At 40.7% G+C, this 19,942-nt stretch overlaps 2 protein-coding genes across 3 annotated transcripts in view; both read right to left on the bottom strand.

Moving 5' to 3' along the window:
- The window catches only part of LOC134439079 (sushi, nidogen and EGF-like domain-containing protein 1), an 83,485-nt gene that overhangs the window by 42,950 nt on the left and 20,593 nt on the right, over positions 1–19,942 (bottom strand). The window lies entirely within an intron of this gene.
- LOC134439068 (sushi, nidogen and EGF-like domain-containing protein 1) overlaps positions 1–19,942 on the bottom strand; it is a 40,889-nt gene that overhangs the window by 3,312 nt on the left and 17,635 nt on the right. For both annotated transcript variants that reach the window (XM_063188896.1, XM_063188905.1), the window contains 3 exons: positions 13,311–13,418; positions 13,068–13,215; positions 633–701 (listed from right to left, as the gene is read on the bottom strand). In XM_063188896.1, the coding sequence (XP_063044966.1) occupies positions 633–701; positions 13,068–13,215; positions 13,311–13,418 (325 nt within the window). The remainder of the gene's footprint in view (positions 1–632; positions 702–13,067; positions 13,216–13,310; positions 13,419–19,942) is intronic.

Genomic DNA, 19,942 nt, shown 5'->3' with positions numbered 1-19,942 from the left:
TATAGGGTGACCAACTGACCGTATTTCCTGGGACATGTCCTGATTTTACCACCTGTACTTAGCGTCATGAAATGATGAGTCATTGAAACATTAAAATCCCGTAACATACAACACACAGTTTTACTGGAGCCGGCATTTAAATTAAGCTTGAATGTCATCAACATTGCTTTTGCGTTATAGGCTACACTACGCACCTGACGTAGAAGCCTACACAACGCAAGAATATTAGAACGGAGGCGTAAAGTGGCAACACACTACGGCATGGGCACACTACGTGCTAGAGCGTGTGTCCTGTCTCTTTTTTAAATGAAGGAGCTAGTAGGCAGAAAACCATTTGAGCACTTCTGTCAGCAACATGCCGACATGCAAACATTCATAATGAATGAGTTACTATGGAAATTCCTGAATATTGGTCGCAGCCGAGTGCATTGTGCGCAAAGCAGATATTTGAAAAGTTTTCATAGTCATTTAAAACCTTGCAAAAAATAACCTGTTAAAGGGGTGTTTGTCTTATATTCTGGACTGTCTCGGTACTAGCATTACTAATGCTAATACCATTTTTGACATTTTCGTGCGCTGGTGGACGACCTTGAACATGATGCATTCTTGTGACAGGCAGAAGAACAACCTACCCGCCTGGGAAAAAGGTGTGATAGTAGGCGGATCTGGTGTGGGCACAACCAGACTTGAGGGATACGAACCTGCCGGACAAATTGTGAACATCAAAATGGTTAATAAGGGTTAATATAGGGTGACCAACTGACCGTATTTCCTGGGACATGTCCTGATTTTACCACCTGCCCTTAGCGTCATGAAATGATGAGTCATTGAAACATTAAAATCCCGTAACATACAACACACAGTTTTACTGGGGCCGGCATTTAAATTAAGCTTGAATGTCATCAACATTGCTTTTGCGTTATAGGCTACACTACGCACCTGACGTAGAAGCCTACACAACGCAAGAATATTAGAACGGAGGCGTAAAGTGGCAACACACTATGGCATGGGCACACTACGTGCTAGAGCGTGTGTCCTGTCTCTTTTTTAAATGAAGGAGCTAGTAGGCAGAAAACCATTCGAGCACTTCTGTCAGCAACATGCCGACATGCAAACATTCATAATCAATGAGTTACTATGGAAATTCCTGAATATTGGTCGCAGCCAAGTGCATTGTGCGCAAAGCAGATATTTGAAAGAGGTGAAATAAACCAAAAAACAACTATAGACGAAGCTTAGATAAAACGAAGCAAGTTTGTGAGAATATGGTAGATGAAAAAGGCTAGAGAAGATTAAAGGCAAAGACAGATGACAAAATTTGTGTGGGCCTTAACTCCAGCAGAGCATTGCATGTGTTATTCCAGGTCAATGCAGCCAAGGCCCACATACCTTTTCTGCTGATTCACATCAAGATTAACTCTATGATCAGCTTTGGGAATAACGCGTTACAAAAGTATTTTTTTATCAAATTGATTAATTAGTGGATGAATGAACGAGTGACTGTACATTAATATATGTTATCAATGTTTATTTCATCTGTTGTCAAAATTCAACATGGCATCCAATAACCCCTGCAATAGCAAACATCCTGTATCTCATCTATACCTGAACTTACTTTAGTTTGAAGTGTTGCTTGTAGGCACTTGACAAGTTTCTCAATAGCCTAGCAGGAGGTGCAGATAGGATTCAAGACAGGAGTGGAGACCTGACTGTCCATCACAAGTTGCCTGTCTCAGAGGAAGTGCATTTGAAATTTGGGGTGACACACAGCTTGTGCACAAATGTTTTCTTGCAATTAGCTAGTTTCAAAAGGTAGGCCAGTTGCCTCCAACTACCGTAAACTCTCTAGACTGATCAAGAGGTAAAAGAAAATCCTATTGATTAATTTCATAGAACAACTATCCAAAAGAATGGGCAGGAGGACCACCTTCATGGAATTCCAGATATTATAGAAAATAATGTCATCATTGAGGGAGACACATTTCATTTCATTCTAATTAAGATTCACACTTGTGCCACCTATACCTCATGATGGCAAAGGTCTCACAAAGGTGTGTATGATAGTGTGGCCATTACTAGGATCGTGGGTGTGCTCGGACTGTCATGCTAATGAACACTTTCTTTGCTGCAGCTGTCAAAAAACATGTTTAGAATCATGCTCAAACAACCCAGAATCTTGCACCAAAGACCAAGTTGCCCTCTTGCCCCGTTGCTCTGCTGTGTGTGAGAGCAGACTGGTTTTTAAAGGAGTTTGGTGCACCTGTAGCTACACCATCTCCACTCATGAGCAATCAGTAGTCAGCACACCTGCCAATAATCTTGCATATGAAACACATATGGACAGACCAAGGAACCAGCAGGGAGGACAGCCACGCCCCCTGGAGTCTTGACTTAGGTACTTGGGTTCTGGGTTCAAATTACAGAAGGCTCCTCTTCTTTACTACAAATGGCTTCAAAATTGGGATGACTTGCCGTGAGGCCAACAGAGGCCAACTGGATGAGCCATACAACAGACCCACAGACACTTGATCTCAATGGATGCTACTGATGGGTGAAGCATAATGTTAGACAGCTTGGATGATATAAGTATGTCGGAAGTTATATGAGGTACGTTCAAAGTGTGTAAAGCACATGGGTCGGCTTACTGAAGGGGAGGCCATATCAGAGTTGTGAATATGCTCTAACTATCATGCCAAAGAGCCTAGTTCTGTGAGCAGAGAGCATGGCAAGATTGTTGGCATTGGAGGAATGCAGCATCCCAGATAGAATATAAGGTTTCATAGCCTTCAGATAAGCTGAAGCCGACTCTGAAACAACTTTGTAGGCCTTTGCCTTGATACAGGCAGCCAATCCAGTGAATGTGCAATATTGCTGTACAGGTAGCATTGCATAAATAGATGCTGTATATGATGTGATTCATAGCATTGTTTTTGTTTGAACAATAATTTGGACCTGCACAGAATCTTCTTGCTTAAATTCACAAATGAATGGCTTTATAGACCTGAAAGCACCATTAATGTCAGCCATTTTGGATTTTGTAACTGATTTAATATAATGTAATGGCTGACTCACATTTATGTAACAAATATTACCAATACAAGTCAACACAATAGCTTTATAGACTTAAAAATACGAGATATGCAAAAGAAAAAAAGAAGAAAAACATTGGAAACAAGTTATTCTATTCAATGTTGCCCCGGAAATCAGAAAAATTCAACTGAACCTTAAAAAGGGCATTAATGGCGAAATTTTTACACACAATGGCAGCCATCTTAGATTTGCCACTAAATATCAAGGAAAAAATGGAAACAGGTGGCTTTGCATTCGGGGTGGTCCTAGAAGTGAAAAAAACGCCAAATGGAAAAGTCTATATGAAATGTTCCAAAACTTACATATGGACCTATACTATAGGCCTAAGGGACTACAGCGGGGAAAATCGGTAATATGCCCTCGTTAAAATGCAAGTAACGCCCACATTACAACGCATTTTTTTTACCTACATTTTGTGTGGGTATTTTGTTTTCTTTATACAATGTTCGCGGATCACCGCAAGATCAGCTATTGCATCTGATACGTTCGCACAGAGATTTTAAAGTTCTACGCAGAACATTGAACTTTCTCTTTCACGCTTCGTCTCTCGAAATGGCAGGCTGACAAAGGATGACCAAACCAGAAGATCCAGATTGCTCGTTTTCAAGATGGGTATCTGCCCACTACTTTGACTTAATTGAAAATAAGGACGCCAAGAACATTTCAGTTAGCCTAAATGCACACTGTGCTTGAAACCCAAACCGCTTTCCACGTCGAAAAACAGTACAAACAATTTGACGAAACATTTGAAGAGGTGCCATAGCACCAAAAAAAATTAGTCAGGAAAGGAGGGGATGCATCCCATTCGCACGAGACGGGGACACTGGCAGGGGCGTATCCGACGGGGGGGAGGAGTATGTTGCATTCCCCTCACTTTTGTTCAACTAAACATCACTCAAATTGAAATAAATCCATTTAAAATAAAATATTATACGTTCGCCTGTCAAAGTAGGGAAATTGAAAAGGCTTGCTGGTATCCTCGCAATCATTTTTTTCATCTATAATTAAGTTCATTTATAACACATTTTCCCACATTGTATATATATATACACTTGTATTAATTTATAATTGTATATATAACACATTGTATTAATATTCAAAATAGGCCTATTGTAGCAATGCATCTGCTCTTTTATCAATAATAATTTTCAAACTCGAAGTGCAGTGAGGTGGCTTTATGTTTCAGCCAAATGCAAACAGAGCCTGTGCTGCATGCGTCCGTAATAAATAAAAAACGGCGCTGGTGCATGGTAAGGTGTGGTAGGAAGAGAAAGGATTAATCATTGTATTGGTGAATCAATGTTATTGTATGTGGGTAAGACGCAATTCCTGAAAATGTTGGTTTTCAGTCTGCAGGCTTCCAAAACGACTTGTGGATGGCAGGTGAAAGTCATGCAACCTCATAGATTTGCACTGTAGATTGCCAAATCCTTATTTCCAGTCATTTTGGCTAAAGTAACTAAAAGTAATGCAAAAGTAGTGTAATGCCTTACTTTAAAAAAAAAAAAAAGTAATGTTGTAATGTAAGGCATTACTTTTAAATGACAGTAACATGTAATAAGTAGTGCATTACAGTTTTTGAGTAACTTTCCCAACAGTGTCCATGATCATGTCATGTCTCAATGTTGCATTTTAGTGATGGGCAACCTAGATTCATCAGTTATGGTCCAGTGGGCTAAGGCTACCACATTTCAAATGATCTGGGTTCACCTGAAAAATCTGTAGAATCACCTAGTTGAATTAGACAGGGGGAAAAAATCACATGGAATATGTGACACTGGAATGAAGACTAATGAATTCAGGTTGTCCATCATTGTCAGGGATTAAAGCAAAAAAAAGTCATCTGACTGAACTTTTTTACCGGTTAGGTACCCGATCGAGTATCACTCCGTAACCCTACGAAAACCAATGTAGCCAGGCTCTGCCCTCGTAACGAAATATACACTGGTTTTACGCAAGGAATGGTGTCAGAGGCTCAGAGCCAGCGCTAGACATAGGCAGACAGGGCAGTCGCCTAGAGCAGAATAGGCCTATGTCTTGAGGGTGCTAGTAATACCAAAAACTGCCACAAAATCAGAGCTTCAACCAACATAAAACTTTACACTTCACATTAACAATGAATATTCATTATACACTAAGTAGGTCTGTATACACTCAATATGAATGTACCTGTAGGTACTAAATCAGATGTGCTCAATCAGATGTAGGCCTACAATGCTATGCTTTCAGATGCCAATTCCTAAATACAAAAAAAAGGGAAAGAGGGAGAGGGGGGCAGCCTAGGCCACCAGATTGCACTGAACTGCAATTTGGGGCAGGTTTTGGTTATTTCCTCTTATTTCTACCCATTATTTATGAATTGTTCACAACATTATGCAGAATGGATTCACAATGAGTTTTGCTTCAAAATGGTAGCTGATCTCACAGAATTATTGACTTGGAATTGCAATGAGTTGATACAGTGATCCCATTATGGTTTTTTGGTGTTGTTGTAGTAGTAGCAGGCTATGGTATATTTTGTCTTTCACATCAGAATGGGCAAACACTGTTCTGGTGAAAGCACTGGTGCGCATTGCTTGCAGTTGGTATTTCTTACATTTAAAAAACAATGCACTGTCTGGTCATAGCAATCAGAGGGAGAAAACTAGTTGTTGGTTATTTGTATGTTTTTTTTCACCATTTTTCACTATTCATCCTGTTACGAACAACTTGTTGACGTTTACAAACAGGGTTGCGGACGGTAGTCTGCCTCTGTGTTCTACCGTTTTGAAAACCTATGGCTACTTTTTTGCCTCTCGATGTGCGGTGCCAGGCACACGCTTACCATTGATATATAAAAAAACGTCCCCAATTCCTGCACGCACTCGTGTTCTCTCATACAAGCTGACACGACGCACGCAGACACGACACAGTCACAGCCAGACGTCTATCGTTTAACAAATGTAACACACTTTCCCAAGCTTGTCGCGCAACTTTCCACTCGAATCAAGGCAAATCGCCCACCCATCAGCCCTGTGCGCAGTGCGCAAATAACTGAACTCAAACGAAACGCATAGTCCGAGAAGATGGACACAGACGTTGAGCCACTCAAAAACAAGCACGCACACACAACTGTTGCTGCACACTATTCCAGTTAGCAAAAATAGCATCAAACAATAGCCAACAACAAGCCTTGAAAGTGAAACAAACATCGAAACGGCATTTATCGACCATATGAGTCCACCCATCAGGACACTGCTTCCCAGAACAAGACGTGGCATAAAATATTGGCTCTGCCTGGGATAGCAACAGACTCCTGTAAAATGCAACCCATGTTTAACTTATTTCTTGAATATATCGGCAACAACAAAGTTAATCTGCTATGATTACAGATGAGACAGTAAAGTATCCGTTGTCAGAAAGACAACTAGAGCTAGTTCTATCATAGCCCTTTTACGCAGCCAGTCAAACGCGCTAAACTTTGAGGATGAAACGCGTGGTATCCTAGCTAGCTGCCAATGATAGCCGTCCCATTGGGGCTATGAATAATGTTAGTAAAAGCCACAATGCTTAAAATGCAAACCCTTCATGAAAAAGACATCATGCGCAGTCGAAGTACACTATTCTTTTTTTCTAACAATCTGCCCCGGCAGGTGCAACGATAATGGAAACGTGTCCTACCTTCTTCCAGCTATGCATTCCATGCATATGCATTATTAGCCCATATTGGAATCTCAGTCCAACTCGTTTAACGATTGTCATTGCACTTTAAAGACATAGTATTACACTTATTTTCTTTTCTGCCATCAGCAACAATGTTGGCTATTTTTTTTTTTTTAGTCTCTCGCGCTGCACCGCCACCGAATTGTTCACCGCTGGTGCTGTACTTCTTTTTTTTTTTTTTTGGAAGAACGGGGATGGCTCAAAACTACTGATGAGTGAATCTGTTGTAGGCCTATCACACCAGTGGTGGAGTGTATAACTAAATCCGTACACCAAACACCTCTTGTCACCTTCTCATGACCAGGAGTGCTCTCGATTTGTGTTGAGTTGGAATGTAAAAATTGTGAATTAATTGACGTAAATTATACGGACGGAAATCCGTCCAAACGAACATCCAGTTGACGGAAATCCGTCGTAGCGACGGAAAACTTGAATCCCTGCATTGTAGGCCGATAGAGGGTAAAAGAGAATAAAATACAACAAAATATCCATACACGACTAGGCCAGGCTATTCTAGACAACTTTGTGAGGCCTAAATAAATAAATATTATAAATATTACTATGGAGTTGTATGTGTCATTATGAGGCTACCTTGGTACCAATGTCATTTCTTGTTTTATATATGGTTTCTGTAGGTCATTTCATACATAGCATTGCTATATGTGAGTTAGTGTATTCAGGCTGGAAGTGCAATCTGCCCCACAGCCAGTTACTTGGAGAGGTCAAACCTGTGTAGGAGGGAATCTGTGGCAGGGTTTTACACTTTTACTTTACACTATTACAGAAATATGATATATGGGCCTAATGGATAGAATTTAGCTTGGTTGCCCAAAGTTGCACTTTGAGCAATTTGCATAATTTGCATAAATATATTGTTAAGGCAAGACTACTACAGGTGAATAGGCTAAAAATGTTAAATAATAGATATCACCATTAAACTTTCTCAGTTGATTACGGATGATGAGAGAAGAAAAACAAATATTGGATGTTTTTTTGTATTTTGATGTTTACATATGCAAATGATACAATTGTCAATTGTCAATTATACAATACATTGTCAATTATGCGCTAATTTGCATACGCCACAAATCACCTTCATATGGTGAACTCAGGCTCAAAATAACTTTTCTGTGTGTAAATTATGTATATTTGGGTGTTGAGTTGGTGAAAACCTTCTGAGGAACCTGGTCAAGAGGGAGTTTTGACCTGGATACATGCCCTGTGCAATATACCGTATAGGCCTATATTTATTGCATGGGCCCCTACGGCATGTACAGCACACACATACATTCAGTGTAGCAGAACTACAGGCTTTAAGGCCTAAAATAGCACATACTGTATACGTTTTTGGAACAAAATATGATTTTCACTATACAACATGCAGAATAACTACAGTATGCAGGCACACACACACACACACACACACACACACACACACACACACACACACACACACACACACAGGGCCGCTGACAGGTTTGGCTGGGCCCGGGACAAAAAAATATCAATGGGCCCCCCTTCCTCCTACCCTGTCCCCCCCCCCCCCCCAACCAAAAAAAACCAAAAAAACAACCACCATACCACCATCTTTTTCAAGACAGACCAGGTGGCCAGACCACACAAACTTTCGGCCTGAAAGCACACCACTATCATGTGATATGCTATGTATTATTAGGCCTACCCATTATAAAAGAAATGGCATTGGTATCAAAGTAGCCTCACAAATCAATGACGCATACAATAATTCCATAGTAAATGATCTAGGGCCTATCCATCCAACTATCCATGCATTTTTGCCATGACATTTATTTAGAAATGAAACAAAATAAATAGGATTCACATCATTAATAACACAAGTGTACGTGTAATTTACTTTAGCAATTTGAGGGCTTGCACATCAAAACGTACCTGACTGAATCAGCTCTAGTTTGCTAAACTGACTTCAAGTGACGTGTGATGACAGGAACACAGATCTTGTGCTGTGCTCCCTCATCAAAATCTTCCCACACCAGGAATAGCCAAACACAGGAACAAGTCAAGTTGCAGAAATGTATATGCAAAACGGATCTACACTGTTTCTCCCCACAAAGTTAACAGGTTGATAAAGTGTTAGCATTTGCGCTAAGCGGGATTTATACGCGCTAAGCGAAATAGCGTTGCATAGCGCTGTTCTAAAAGTTCTCCCTTGCCCTCTCCCTGCGCGCGACGCAACTTCTCATCGTGTTTATGATTGTTGGCTAATGTGCATATTCCTAGCTAAGGTCACGGATGGTCAGATTTGAAACACAATTTTTACTAAGCTGTGGTTATAAAATGATGCGACTGTGTGACTGATCATGTTTTAAACATGAATGCTGCGGTGCAGTGCGTGTCTGTTTATGAAGGGAAACTTTTGCTTTGTTTGTGTCCTCTGCTATTGTTAGTACCTGCATCATCTGAAGAACTTTTTACTGAAATCCTGGGGCTTCTGGTGTCTTCCTCTATTTTTCTCCTATCCTTCATTCTGTCCTGGTTTGAACGACTGCTTCTTCAGACACCTTGGCAAATTGGCACGAGCCGCGTTAAGTTGAAGTCGTTTTTTTCTTTCTCGTAATGACCGACCAAACCATTTGTGCACTGGGGGTGGGGGAGGTGGGGGTTCTTGATCCTTTTTTAAGGGCAGGAAAGGCAAAATATCTGCATCGTTTATTTAATGTAAATATAGCACAGTCTCCCTCTCTCAAAAAACATCTTATTTTGAAATTACCATTATTCCATTATTCACAAACTTAATTAGGGCCCAGTTCTGGGCCCCCCTATCCCAGGGCCCGGGACAAAAGCCCTTTTGTCCCCCCCTGTCGGCGGGCCTGCACACACACACACACACACACACACACACACACACACACACACACACACACACACACACACAGGTTTATATCGTGCTACTCTAGTCAGAAACATAATAGAAAAGCTGAAAACCAGTAATGGTCTTTGTGGTGTAGTTTTTGTAAATCATACAGTGTGCTCAATGGAATTGGGCAGAAGGATTGTGTTACGGGGCTGGATTGCTGGGTATGATAAACCTTATTTAAGTAGATGACCTCATCAACTCCTCTGAAACTCCAGCTCCAGAAGAGTCTTCAAAATAATGCTCAATAGTCACACAGTTGCACAGTTGAAGTAAAGCCATGCCTGGGTTAGAGACTTCTGTAGAGCAAAGATTGTAAGCACTGTTCAAAATCCAACCAGTATTTCATGCAAGAGCAAAAGTATATTGTTGAATAGTCATCCCAGTCTTAAAGTGTATATCGCAGGTTAACCACTACTTTGGATCAATGTGTACACACTGTATTCAATAAATGATCCGCATATATAAGTCCCTCCAAAAACGATGTTAAACAACGATTTTTGTTGTTTGTTGTGGCAAATGTGGGTTTAACCGTAACCTGGCGACTACGTCAGGCGAGGCCATGGGTGAACGTTCTAATTTTATTTGCCTGGAATTTTACATAGGCGAGATGACGATAACTAATGATATAACGGCCGTGGCCTGCAGGCCTATAATAAAAATCGCAACTACCGGTAATCGTGCGGCTTTTCTCATGCAGGGCACTGTAACAACTTCTAAATGATTTAGTAACTTTTGGCCAACTAGTTTTAGTAGAAATGCTATTCATGCAGGGTTGCAAATTCTGCTTGGACCTATAGGCTAGACTAGGCTATGCGACATGGGCTTCTTTTTTTACTAATCCCTTCATATTTTTGGGCTTGCTTTTAATCATTTTTAATTAACTGCCAATATCGTGTCAGCTAAATGCAATAGGCTACCTAAATTACAAACAGCACAAACGGGTCTCTTGAAATGATCTGCGTAGCCTAAAATGTGGTGCTTTTCGCCCGACTGGGGAGTGACTGTCCATGGTGCTGAAATCGCGTCAAACTTTTCCTAGGTGCAAAACAGTAGGCTAAAGTATACCACCCGAGTCATGTCGCTGTTGTAAAAATCACATGGCCTATTTTCAATCAATAGAATTACATGCAACTTCAATAAAGGTCACCCACATGCGTGTCACAAATCAATAGCATAGGTAACCCACGCGGCGGCGGGACTATTTCGGTTAACCTATATTCCTTGAAAAAAGAAAAAGTCCGTGTGTCACAAAAAAAACTGCACTGTCCGTTATTATAGGCCTACCAAACGAAAGTATCCATATAGAAGAAATCAAGTCTTCAGTTTCAATAATCCACGTTGTGTGGCGCAAATTGTAGTGTAGGCCTACTTGAAATTTTGAAATCACATGGTAGGTAGCCCTTCGAGACTCGCACTTTGAGGCAAGCGCAATCGTAACCACTCACCGCCCCCCCCCCCCCCCCCCCCCCCCCCCCCCCCCCCCCCCATTTTTTTTTTGTATAGTTCGAACACTGGTAGGCTATTTTACTGCCTCACGGTCACATGGCACCCTGTAGCGGTCATTATATAATATTGGCAATGATATTTATTTCATACCCTTACGGCATAATTCAATCACACACCGTACAGAATAGGCTACAGGGCTACCGCTACTGCGGGCTACTGAATGGCCTCGCCTGACGTCACACAATAGATTAGAATTCTTTGAACATATTACTGAAAATACACACTTTTCCTCATTATATTTCATTTTCTGATGCCCTGTTGCATGAAAAAAATGATGGATAATTGTTGAAGTGGTAGAACTATCAAAGGAAGTCCATTATTTTGAATAAAAATTAACCTGAGATATACACTTTAAAAATGAAAACAAATGGAAGGAAGACAAGAATGCTGACTGTATTTTTACCAATGACTATCCACACCACCTCAAATTCAAAATGCCATATTTCTGGGACTTGTCTGCTTATAGAACCATCCACAGCCCATTGCATCAGCAAAAGTAGGCTCTACCAAATATTACTAGAATATTTAGCATGTGCCTATTTCTATTTTAATAAATAGGCTACATGTACAATTGATTCTGCTGGGCCCATAAAAGTGATTTCACATCTGAAATGGTGTTCTTTCCATACGGTTTAACATAATGCTAACACGAAATTGCTTCAACAAGCTATCAACAGACAAACCAATAATGTTTTTCAAAAGGGGTGCCCAATCATTCAATTATTGTACCACTGCACACATACAAATTTAGAAAAAAACACATAGCCTTTACCATCTCCATACTTTTTCAGTATTTTCTTCAGGACATGTGTATCATGCAGCAATCACTGGCCTAATGCGCATGTTATTTTGTGTGATGTTGGCTCTTTTGGATTTGTTCACTGTATACTGTATGTGTATGCATGTAAGGCTGTTTGGCATGGGACATTTAATTCATCCATCTAGGTCAACACTACCTCTTGACCAGGTCCCTCAGGTCCCTCAAATATATTTTCAGCCTGGGTTTACCGTATGAAGGTGATATAAACCTCCAGATAACTTTTGTCAGTGTTAAGGTCAATGGAGAGTTGTTTAGAGTCACCCATGTAATGTGTGTGTGTGTGTGTGTGTGTGTGTGTGTGTGTGTGTGTGTGTGTGTGTGTGTGTGTCTGCTACAATCACACTTTGTTCCAAAACTTTACAGTATGTGCTATTTTTGGCCTTAAAGTCTTTCCTCAGATCAGTAAATTACTCTTGTATAGTTATTTTGTGGTTGTGTACACAGGCATACTCTAGTCTACTGTATAAAGTTCTGCTACATTTAATGTATGTGTGTGCTAAATATATATATATATATACAGTGCACACACAGAATCTTATTAGCGACTTATTAGCGGACCCAACATTCCATTTGCTTGCCTTCATTTTCCTTCTTCATAATTCCAAAGGTAAAAACATCATTGTTTTCATCCATCGTTAAAATCCATATGCAGCAACATTGAAGATGTGCAAAAGTGCTGAAAGGTGCCAAAAGCTGTGCAAACTAGAGCTAAAGTGTAGCAAAGAGCAGTGTTAAAGGTTAAATAGGCCTTCCCCAACCACCCACTCTCTTTACTCCAGCAAACGGCCAGGTGAAATACAAACTTGTACCGCCACCATCACTCTATGTGACCAATCAGCGGAGGCCCTAACACGTAAAAAGGTAAACTCAGACCCAAAACTAATATCTGTCCGTAAAAAATCTCCTAATAACAGTCATGAAGTATTATACTGTGTTGTTAATGTTTTTAAGTCCACAACTTACCTGACACTCAAAAGCAATTGTGCAAATCAGAATAAGGTCTTTACTTTCAGTTGAGACGAGTAATCGGATAAAATAAGTAAATACTGTACTCACAGGTGAAGTTTGTTTCTATTGAGGCGGGAAGGACCCATCGTCCTGGCACATTGATGTTGCTGGATGTCTTCAAGTTCACATAGTCAATAGTGCCATTTGGAAAGCAGCTGTCTATAGTGATAACGCCACCACCATAAATCAATGCAATCTGAAGAAACAGAGCAAAGAGTTAGGCCATTACATTTTCCTCTAAAGAAAACCAATTTTCACAAATAAGCAGAATAGTGAAAAAAAGTGACTAACCAGTGGTCTTATGCTGACATATTGTGGTGGAAGGGTAATATCACCGTAGTTCATGAAGATGAACAATAAATCTCTGTCAGAAATCAGAACCACCTGGAATGTTGCCTCCTGAAAGCAGATAGGATTTCAAGACTTAATAAAACCTGATATGTCCTTATTCAATTTCCAATGCAACTGGACAACATAGGAGAACATAGGGAGAAACTACTAAAAGTGTGTGTGTGTGTGTGAGGAAGATATTGTGTACAAAAAAAGGCAAATTACTGTCTGTAACCAGTAGCGTGGACGGAGTGAGTTATTTTTCGCAGAATATTGTTATTAGGGCCCGAGCACCGAAGGCGCGAGGCCCTATTGTTCTTGCTCTGATTTTTTTTCTTTTTGCTCCTTGTTCGGGACCGCCCATTTTGTCTGAGAAGCATTTGGTCACAAGCCCTTTTGCACAATGGTCGGAGATGGCAACCACTACTCAAAACCGGAGGCTTGGGTCTGGGTAGGGACCAGACACAGAATAACGCCCCCTATCGCGCCCCTAACCGCAGAGATACACCAGCGGCGACGCGACTCAAGCGACAGAGTGTAGCAGCAAGCGATACGAGAGACTGAGGAGACTAGAGTATGTCCGTACAGGCAGAAGGCAAAGCATTCAAGCATTCCCATTGGCTGTGGTCACTGACCTCTATACAGTCATTGGCTGTCGCGGCTTGTCGCCGAACCGCGTCATAAAAAGTTGAAAAGATTTCAACTTCAAATTGTCGCGCTCGTCGCGCAAATCGCTCTAGTCTCCAGAATCGCTTTTGTCTCTCGACTCAATACAAAGTCAATTACTTCCGTCGCTCGACTCGCTCAGATAGCCGCTGGTGTATCTCTGCGGTAATGCATTGAGGTTCCTGACTGACACACAGTTTGTCGTTGGGCCACGAAAAAATTATGCATATGTATCTCACTGAACCACACAATTTGGGGCTTGTTAAATGGTTATATTTACGATTGCTGTCAAGATGGCATGTTCTGTGCTAGCTAGCTGTATACCCATAGAACTAATACACAGCTGGATACCTAGCTCTGTGTAATTAACGACAGGTTGGCTAGCCGCTAGCTCGGTAGACTAGTTGTCATTCCCATCTATACTCATGAACGGCGTGACGTTTTCCATGTGCGTTACGCCCATTTGTGGGGGAAAGCAATCCATACAAGTCAATTGGTGATGTTGGGGTTTAATAAACGAAAAATACGGACCTGTAGACTAGCGTTGTTCACGCGCAACATGTCGAAAACGTGTTCTGTTGCCGGCTATTCAAATAATATAGCCAAACAGCCGTGGCTGAAGCATGGAATGTGTTCATTTAGGTTAACCGATGTAGCATGTAAGTCAATGAGACATTCGGTTTGTTTTCACCCATAAAGGGGCGTAGCGCAAATTTAAGAGCAAAGTACCCGGATGGCCGTTCATGAGTATTTAGTAAGCTACTTAAAGGGACACTGTGAGATTTTTAGTTCTGGTTTATTTCCAGAATTCATGCTGCTCATTCACTAATGTTACCTTTTTCATAAATACTTACCACCACCATCAAATTCTAAGTATTCATTATGACTGGAAAAATTGCACTTTTCATACATGAAAAGGGGGATCTTCTCCATGGTCCGCCATTTTGAATTTCCCAAAATAGCCATTTTTTAGCTGCAAAAAGGACTGTACTTGGACCATACTAGAAAATATTTGTTTATTACTTAGTAAACTTTCATGTAAAGATCAAATTTGGCAATAGGGAACCTAGTTTCAATGAGCAGCATAGTTGCAGTACCTTTTTTGACCATTTCCTGCACAGTGTCCCTTTAAAGACTTTCAAAGCTCCCAAATGTCTTGTTTTTAATGACATGGATCTTTTGGGGCAGGCGTATAATACAAGGCTGGATACCTAGCTCTGTGTTATTGACGACAGGTTGGCTAGCCACTAGCTTGGTAGACTAGGTGTCATTCCCATCTATTTATTTAGCTACTCAAAGACTTTCAAAGCTCCCAAATGTCTCATTTTTAATGGCATGTGTCTTATTAGAAATTGGGGCAGCAATTTCATTCTACATTAGTGGTCTGATAATAGCGTGTGACAATCTGGTTCTGTAAAATGCTCAAATTAGCTTACCAAGCTATCTTAAAACATTGAATGATCAGATCAATGATCAATGTGTCCGATAAGTTCATGGTGTATTTTTACATCAATCCATGTCAGCCATGATATGTATTATCATCCAGGCTTTTTAAATTAAGTAAAAACTTTCGTGCTGTACGTAGCACGGACGGCCGCCATGTTTCTTCTTAGAAAGTTTCCTGTGTAGCCCGGCCCCCCATCTCGCTCCTCGCGATTTGATTACCCCTGTCATCGGATAACTTTAAGTCTCGCAAAACGGCCGGGGTCCGCTAGACTGCCCCCGGGAGCAAATTCAATTTGCCTAGATTTCTAGGCTAATGTTTCCCAGCTGTAGAAACTCACATGTGAATGCATATAACGTATACAAACATTTCTGTAGTCCTGAAATGCCAATCTAGTATAGCGCCAATATCTGGTAGGCAAATTAACTGCTGGAAAATGGAATTTAAGGCACTTGTCCTAAACTGTACACTAGATCTGCCTGATTTTGGATGTACATCAGCTCAAAACATTGTAGATGATAAATGGAAAAAGCCTGGCTCCCTATCAACCCCTAGCACAGAGATGTTTAGGCCTGTCATATAATTGAAACTACAGACTCCAAATTTCTTGTGGATGTATATCTTACTAAAGCCGCGCATACACTGTGCGATATTTTCACTCGTGGGTCTTAAGCTTCTGCTCACAATGCAATTTCACGGTTTAAAAGTTCACGACTCACGTCCTCACACTACACGAGCCGACAGTCGGATGCGAGCGAAATGCTTCCACCGTACGACGCGACAGGCATGTCTGCAGAGGAGGGAACATGTGCACCTGAGGTGGAGATGAGGTCGCGCTCAACAGCGAATCGCACGGCCCTATTAATTTGTGCATGTGAAGTGTCAAATCGGGTCGTAGCACTGCTTTAACTGTGCGATTTACGCACAAGCCACGACCAGAATTTCAAACCGTTTTGATTTTCTTGCGACCCTGCGATTGCACGATCGTGAGGCGAAATCGCTTGTCGTTACCCCATGTACACTGCACGATGCGAGACTCACGATTGACCTGCGATTGAGCAAGAAATCGGCCCGACTCTCAAAAAGTCGTGCAAGTGCCAAATTGGGGCCAAATCGGGGCAAAAGTCGCACAGTGTAAGCCCAGCTTAAGGGAAGCAAAAAACATCCTTATAATGCCATGGCCGTTCTTTCGTTCATTCGTCTGGCACGTCTATCTGTCCGTCCGCTACCACGTCACCATGGTTCGAGTTACGGGGGGACTCGGGGGATCCGAGATCCCCTGAAACAGACACCAGAAACACCGAAAATATGATTTGGGAAATATTGGGGGGTCTCTAAACTATTGGAAAAATGATGTGTATTGACAAATAAATCGTGTGTCAAATGGGTATTTGCATACCCAACGTGTTGTGTTTAGGATACATCAAGCATAAAATTAAAACAATATGACGACGGACAGCAACTGCGAGCCTACAGTTGCTGCTTTGCAGCGGTTGCGCGTAGCGTGCCTGTGAGTTCTAGTGCTATGCACAGCCTGATCTCCAAAAATTCTGTGCTCCTGGACACGGATGTTAAGGACACGAAATCCGTGTCCAGGAGCACGGATTTTGCCAAAATTCCGTGCTCCTGGACACGGAATTGTTTTCCGTGATGGACACACGGAAGTGCTTTCTATAGGCTATTACCACAGCACTGTGTTAAATCTATCATTAGAAAATACATACCAAATGCTAATCCTAAACAAAATAGTGCTATAGCAATTTAGCCCTAACCAAAACATGTCTCACGTTACTTCCTAGAGAATCAAAACACATGTCCTGTCAGTGCCTTGCTAGCTAGCCTATTCCTAAACATATAATGGAAGGATGAGGAGTTTTGCTGCCATCATCAAGATAGGTGTAAAATGGAAGGTTGTAATGAAAAACATCATGCAACACAGCAGGAAGTAACCTAATTTTGGGTGAGTGCTTTGGCACATCTACTTTTATCTACAGAATGAAACCTGCCTGTCAGGTGACATTAGCTAGCTAGTAGAGACCGACCGATATGGGTTTTTCTATGGCCGATGCCGATATTTAGAGGTCAGAGTCATTTTTGGGGCCGATATGCTATCGTATTATCCTTAATTGGCATGCTAAAAATATACCGGTATATAAACAATATTATTTCTTATATATTTATCCATAACATATTTATTTTATTAATTAAAAGTAACATATGTTCTATTTACACACTTAATATTCATATAGATAGGCCTAGTAGAAATATTATGTAGCCTATTATATAAAAATGACTGTGTAGTGCCTAGTCAGTTAGTCTATTAATTGATTTGAATATGTTCAGATTGCCATGATTTTTCAATTCCAGATAGTAATTTCAAAACGGCAAAATACATGTTATACAGTTTCACTGTGGAACTGCCATGCCTAAACTTTCCCTATGTTTCAACAACAGAACTAATACCAGAGAGGAAACTTCCTCTGATAATACTCCATCTCCCAGCATGCTGTGCAGAAAACTGGAAATAGGAAATGCTTTTGCTCTTTCTCAAATTCACAATCAAATCAAATGTATTCATTGGGAAAACAAATGTAGCCTACATGGTGTGACATTGTTCTAAAACGTTCTCTTGTTATTTTTGCGTACTCTTTTGTGTTAGTTGGCCATAATAGAGACGTATATGCCAATTGCCAATGTAATGTTGCTTATAGAGTTTGAAAGTCCCGTCCCTTAGTTCCGCATTTCACAGAACCTAAGCTGACCATCTAGGTAGAGAGTAATGGTGCCTTCACGACCTCGGGACCTCTCGAGACAGCTGACGACACTGCTCAAGTGAGTTCTGGACTTTGGCGCATAAACGCCACTGATTCCGGAACAATCGGGAATCATGCCTGTTTTGTTTTGGTTATCTTTTCTTTTTTTTCACCTCCACTTGAGCCTCCACACCCACGACATATAATTTTAGCTGAAGTAAGCTAAATTAAACAGTCAGAGACCAGCATTGCTGTCATATGTGCATCTGCAATTGAATGACATTAACTGGTGTTGTTGATAGTGATTACAAGACGATATTTTAGCATTTATGATACTGTTTACATGTCAGTTGCATGCATGGGCGCCATGTTGATGATGCGTGTGTCGTCACACAAAACATAAGCTCGGGAACTCGTTGTTCTATACTTCCGCCTGAGATCAACCTCAATAATTATCGATCTGACATTGCGTCACCAAATGTTCACTCCCACTTTCCCGAGGTTTTAGGTCGGCTTTCTTGGGATTCTCGACTTTTTGAACGAGCTAAAAATATCTTCTGATCTCAGTTATTAAATGCGCTGGGCTACAAATATGCTGTTTAAGTGGCTAGATGAAGATTATTCATGCAGACGTATAAATATTTTGTCCAGAGTCCGTCTGCATGAAAAATGTGAAGAAACACAGCTTTCTAAAAAGTTTAGGGGTTCGTATGAAAAATTAAACAAAAATATCAGAAACAACATATGTGGAGCTCGTGGCACAACTCGAAGGGGATCGAAATATAATTTTAATGCTGCCATTGGATTACATGCTACGATTTTCGGCTAAAAACGCCGTTGAGGTCCCATGAATGAAATGGGGGGAAGTGACGTCACTTTCAAGCTCTATGGGAGCACCAAACGTGATTTGAACCGTCTCCAGAGTCTACAAAGGTGTCAGCCAGCGTCAAGCACAAACATTTTATTTTAACCTTTAAGCTTCAAAATAAAATAATACTACATTTCTGGTAGTGTGCAGATGTCTATAATGGTTATTATTGTCAACAAAGTCTGATTCTGAACTCTATGAAATAATTTACAGTATCTGTAAGGGGAGCTAACAAGCTAACCGATTCAGCCATTAAGAATGAATGGGTATCTATAACAACAAACGAAGTGCTAAAATAGTGCTAATAAAACAAGGATTCACCTTAAATTGAACAGATTGTGCCACTCTTCATGATCACATATTACCATGCCCAGTTCAGCTAAGATCAGTCTTGATATCTGACAGGGTGTTAGTGAACAAAAGAACAGTTCACAGTTTCAAATGATTACGTTTGTGATTTCGCTAACAACGTTAGCATGCTAGCTGAGCGATTTTATACAGTATCTTTAGCCAGACTTTTAAGTTAGTTTTCCCTCTTAATTCGAACTATAACAACTTATAATATTGGGGTTGACATAATCACAGATTCAAGCATATTTTCAAAAGACTCCCAACAACTCCAGAAAGTTGCAAGGGCGATTTAATAGATACAATCCATGCGTCTCAATTTCAGGGATAGTCCTTAGGTCAGTAAAAGGCACTCGTGGTCACACAACACTAGTAACTTTGATTTCAACTCTGTTGCCGTTGAAAACAAATAGACATGGGGTGAAAGTCAATCACATATCAGATTTGCATCCTTTTTTGTTAAAATTTCGCTTAGATTTTAATTTACTATTGTATTTTTAGAGCTAAACTTCAC

Source organism: Engraulis encrasicolus, chromosome 2 (genome assembly GCF_034702125.1).
Source record: "Engraulis encrasicolus isolate BLACKSEA-1 chromosome 2, IST_EnEncr_1.0, whole genome shotgun sequence".
Taxonomy (NCBI): Eukaryota; Metazoa; Chordata; class Actinopteri; order Clupeiformes; family Engraulidae; genus Engraulis; species Engraulis encrasicolus.
The sequence above is the reverse complement of the archived record's forward strand: the minus strand, read 5'-3'. Positions and strand labels throughout refer to the sequence as shown.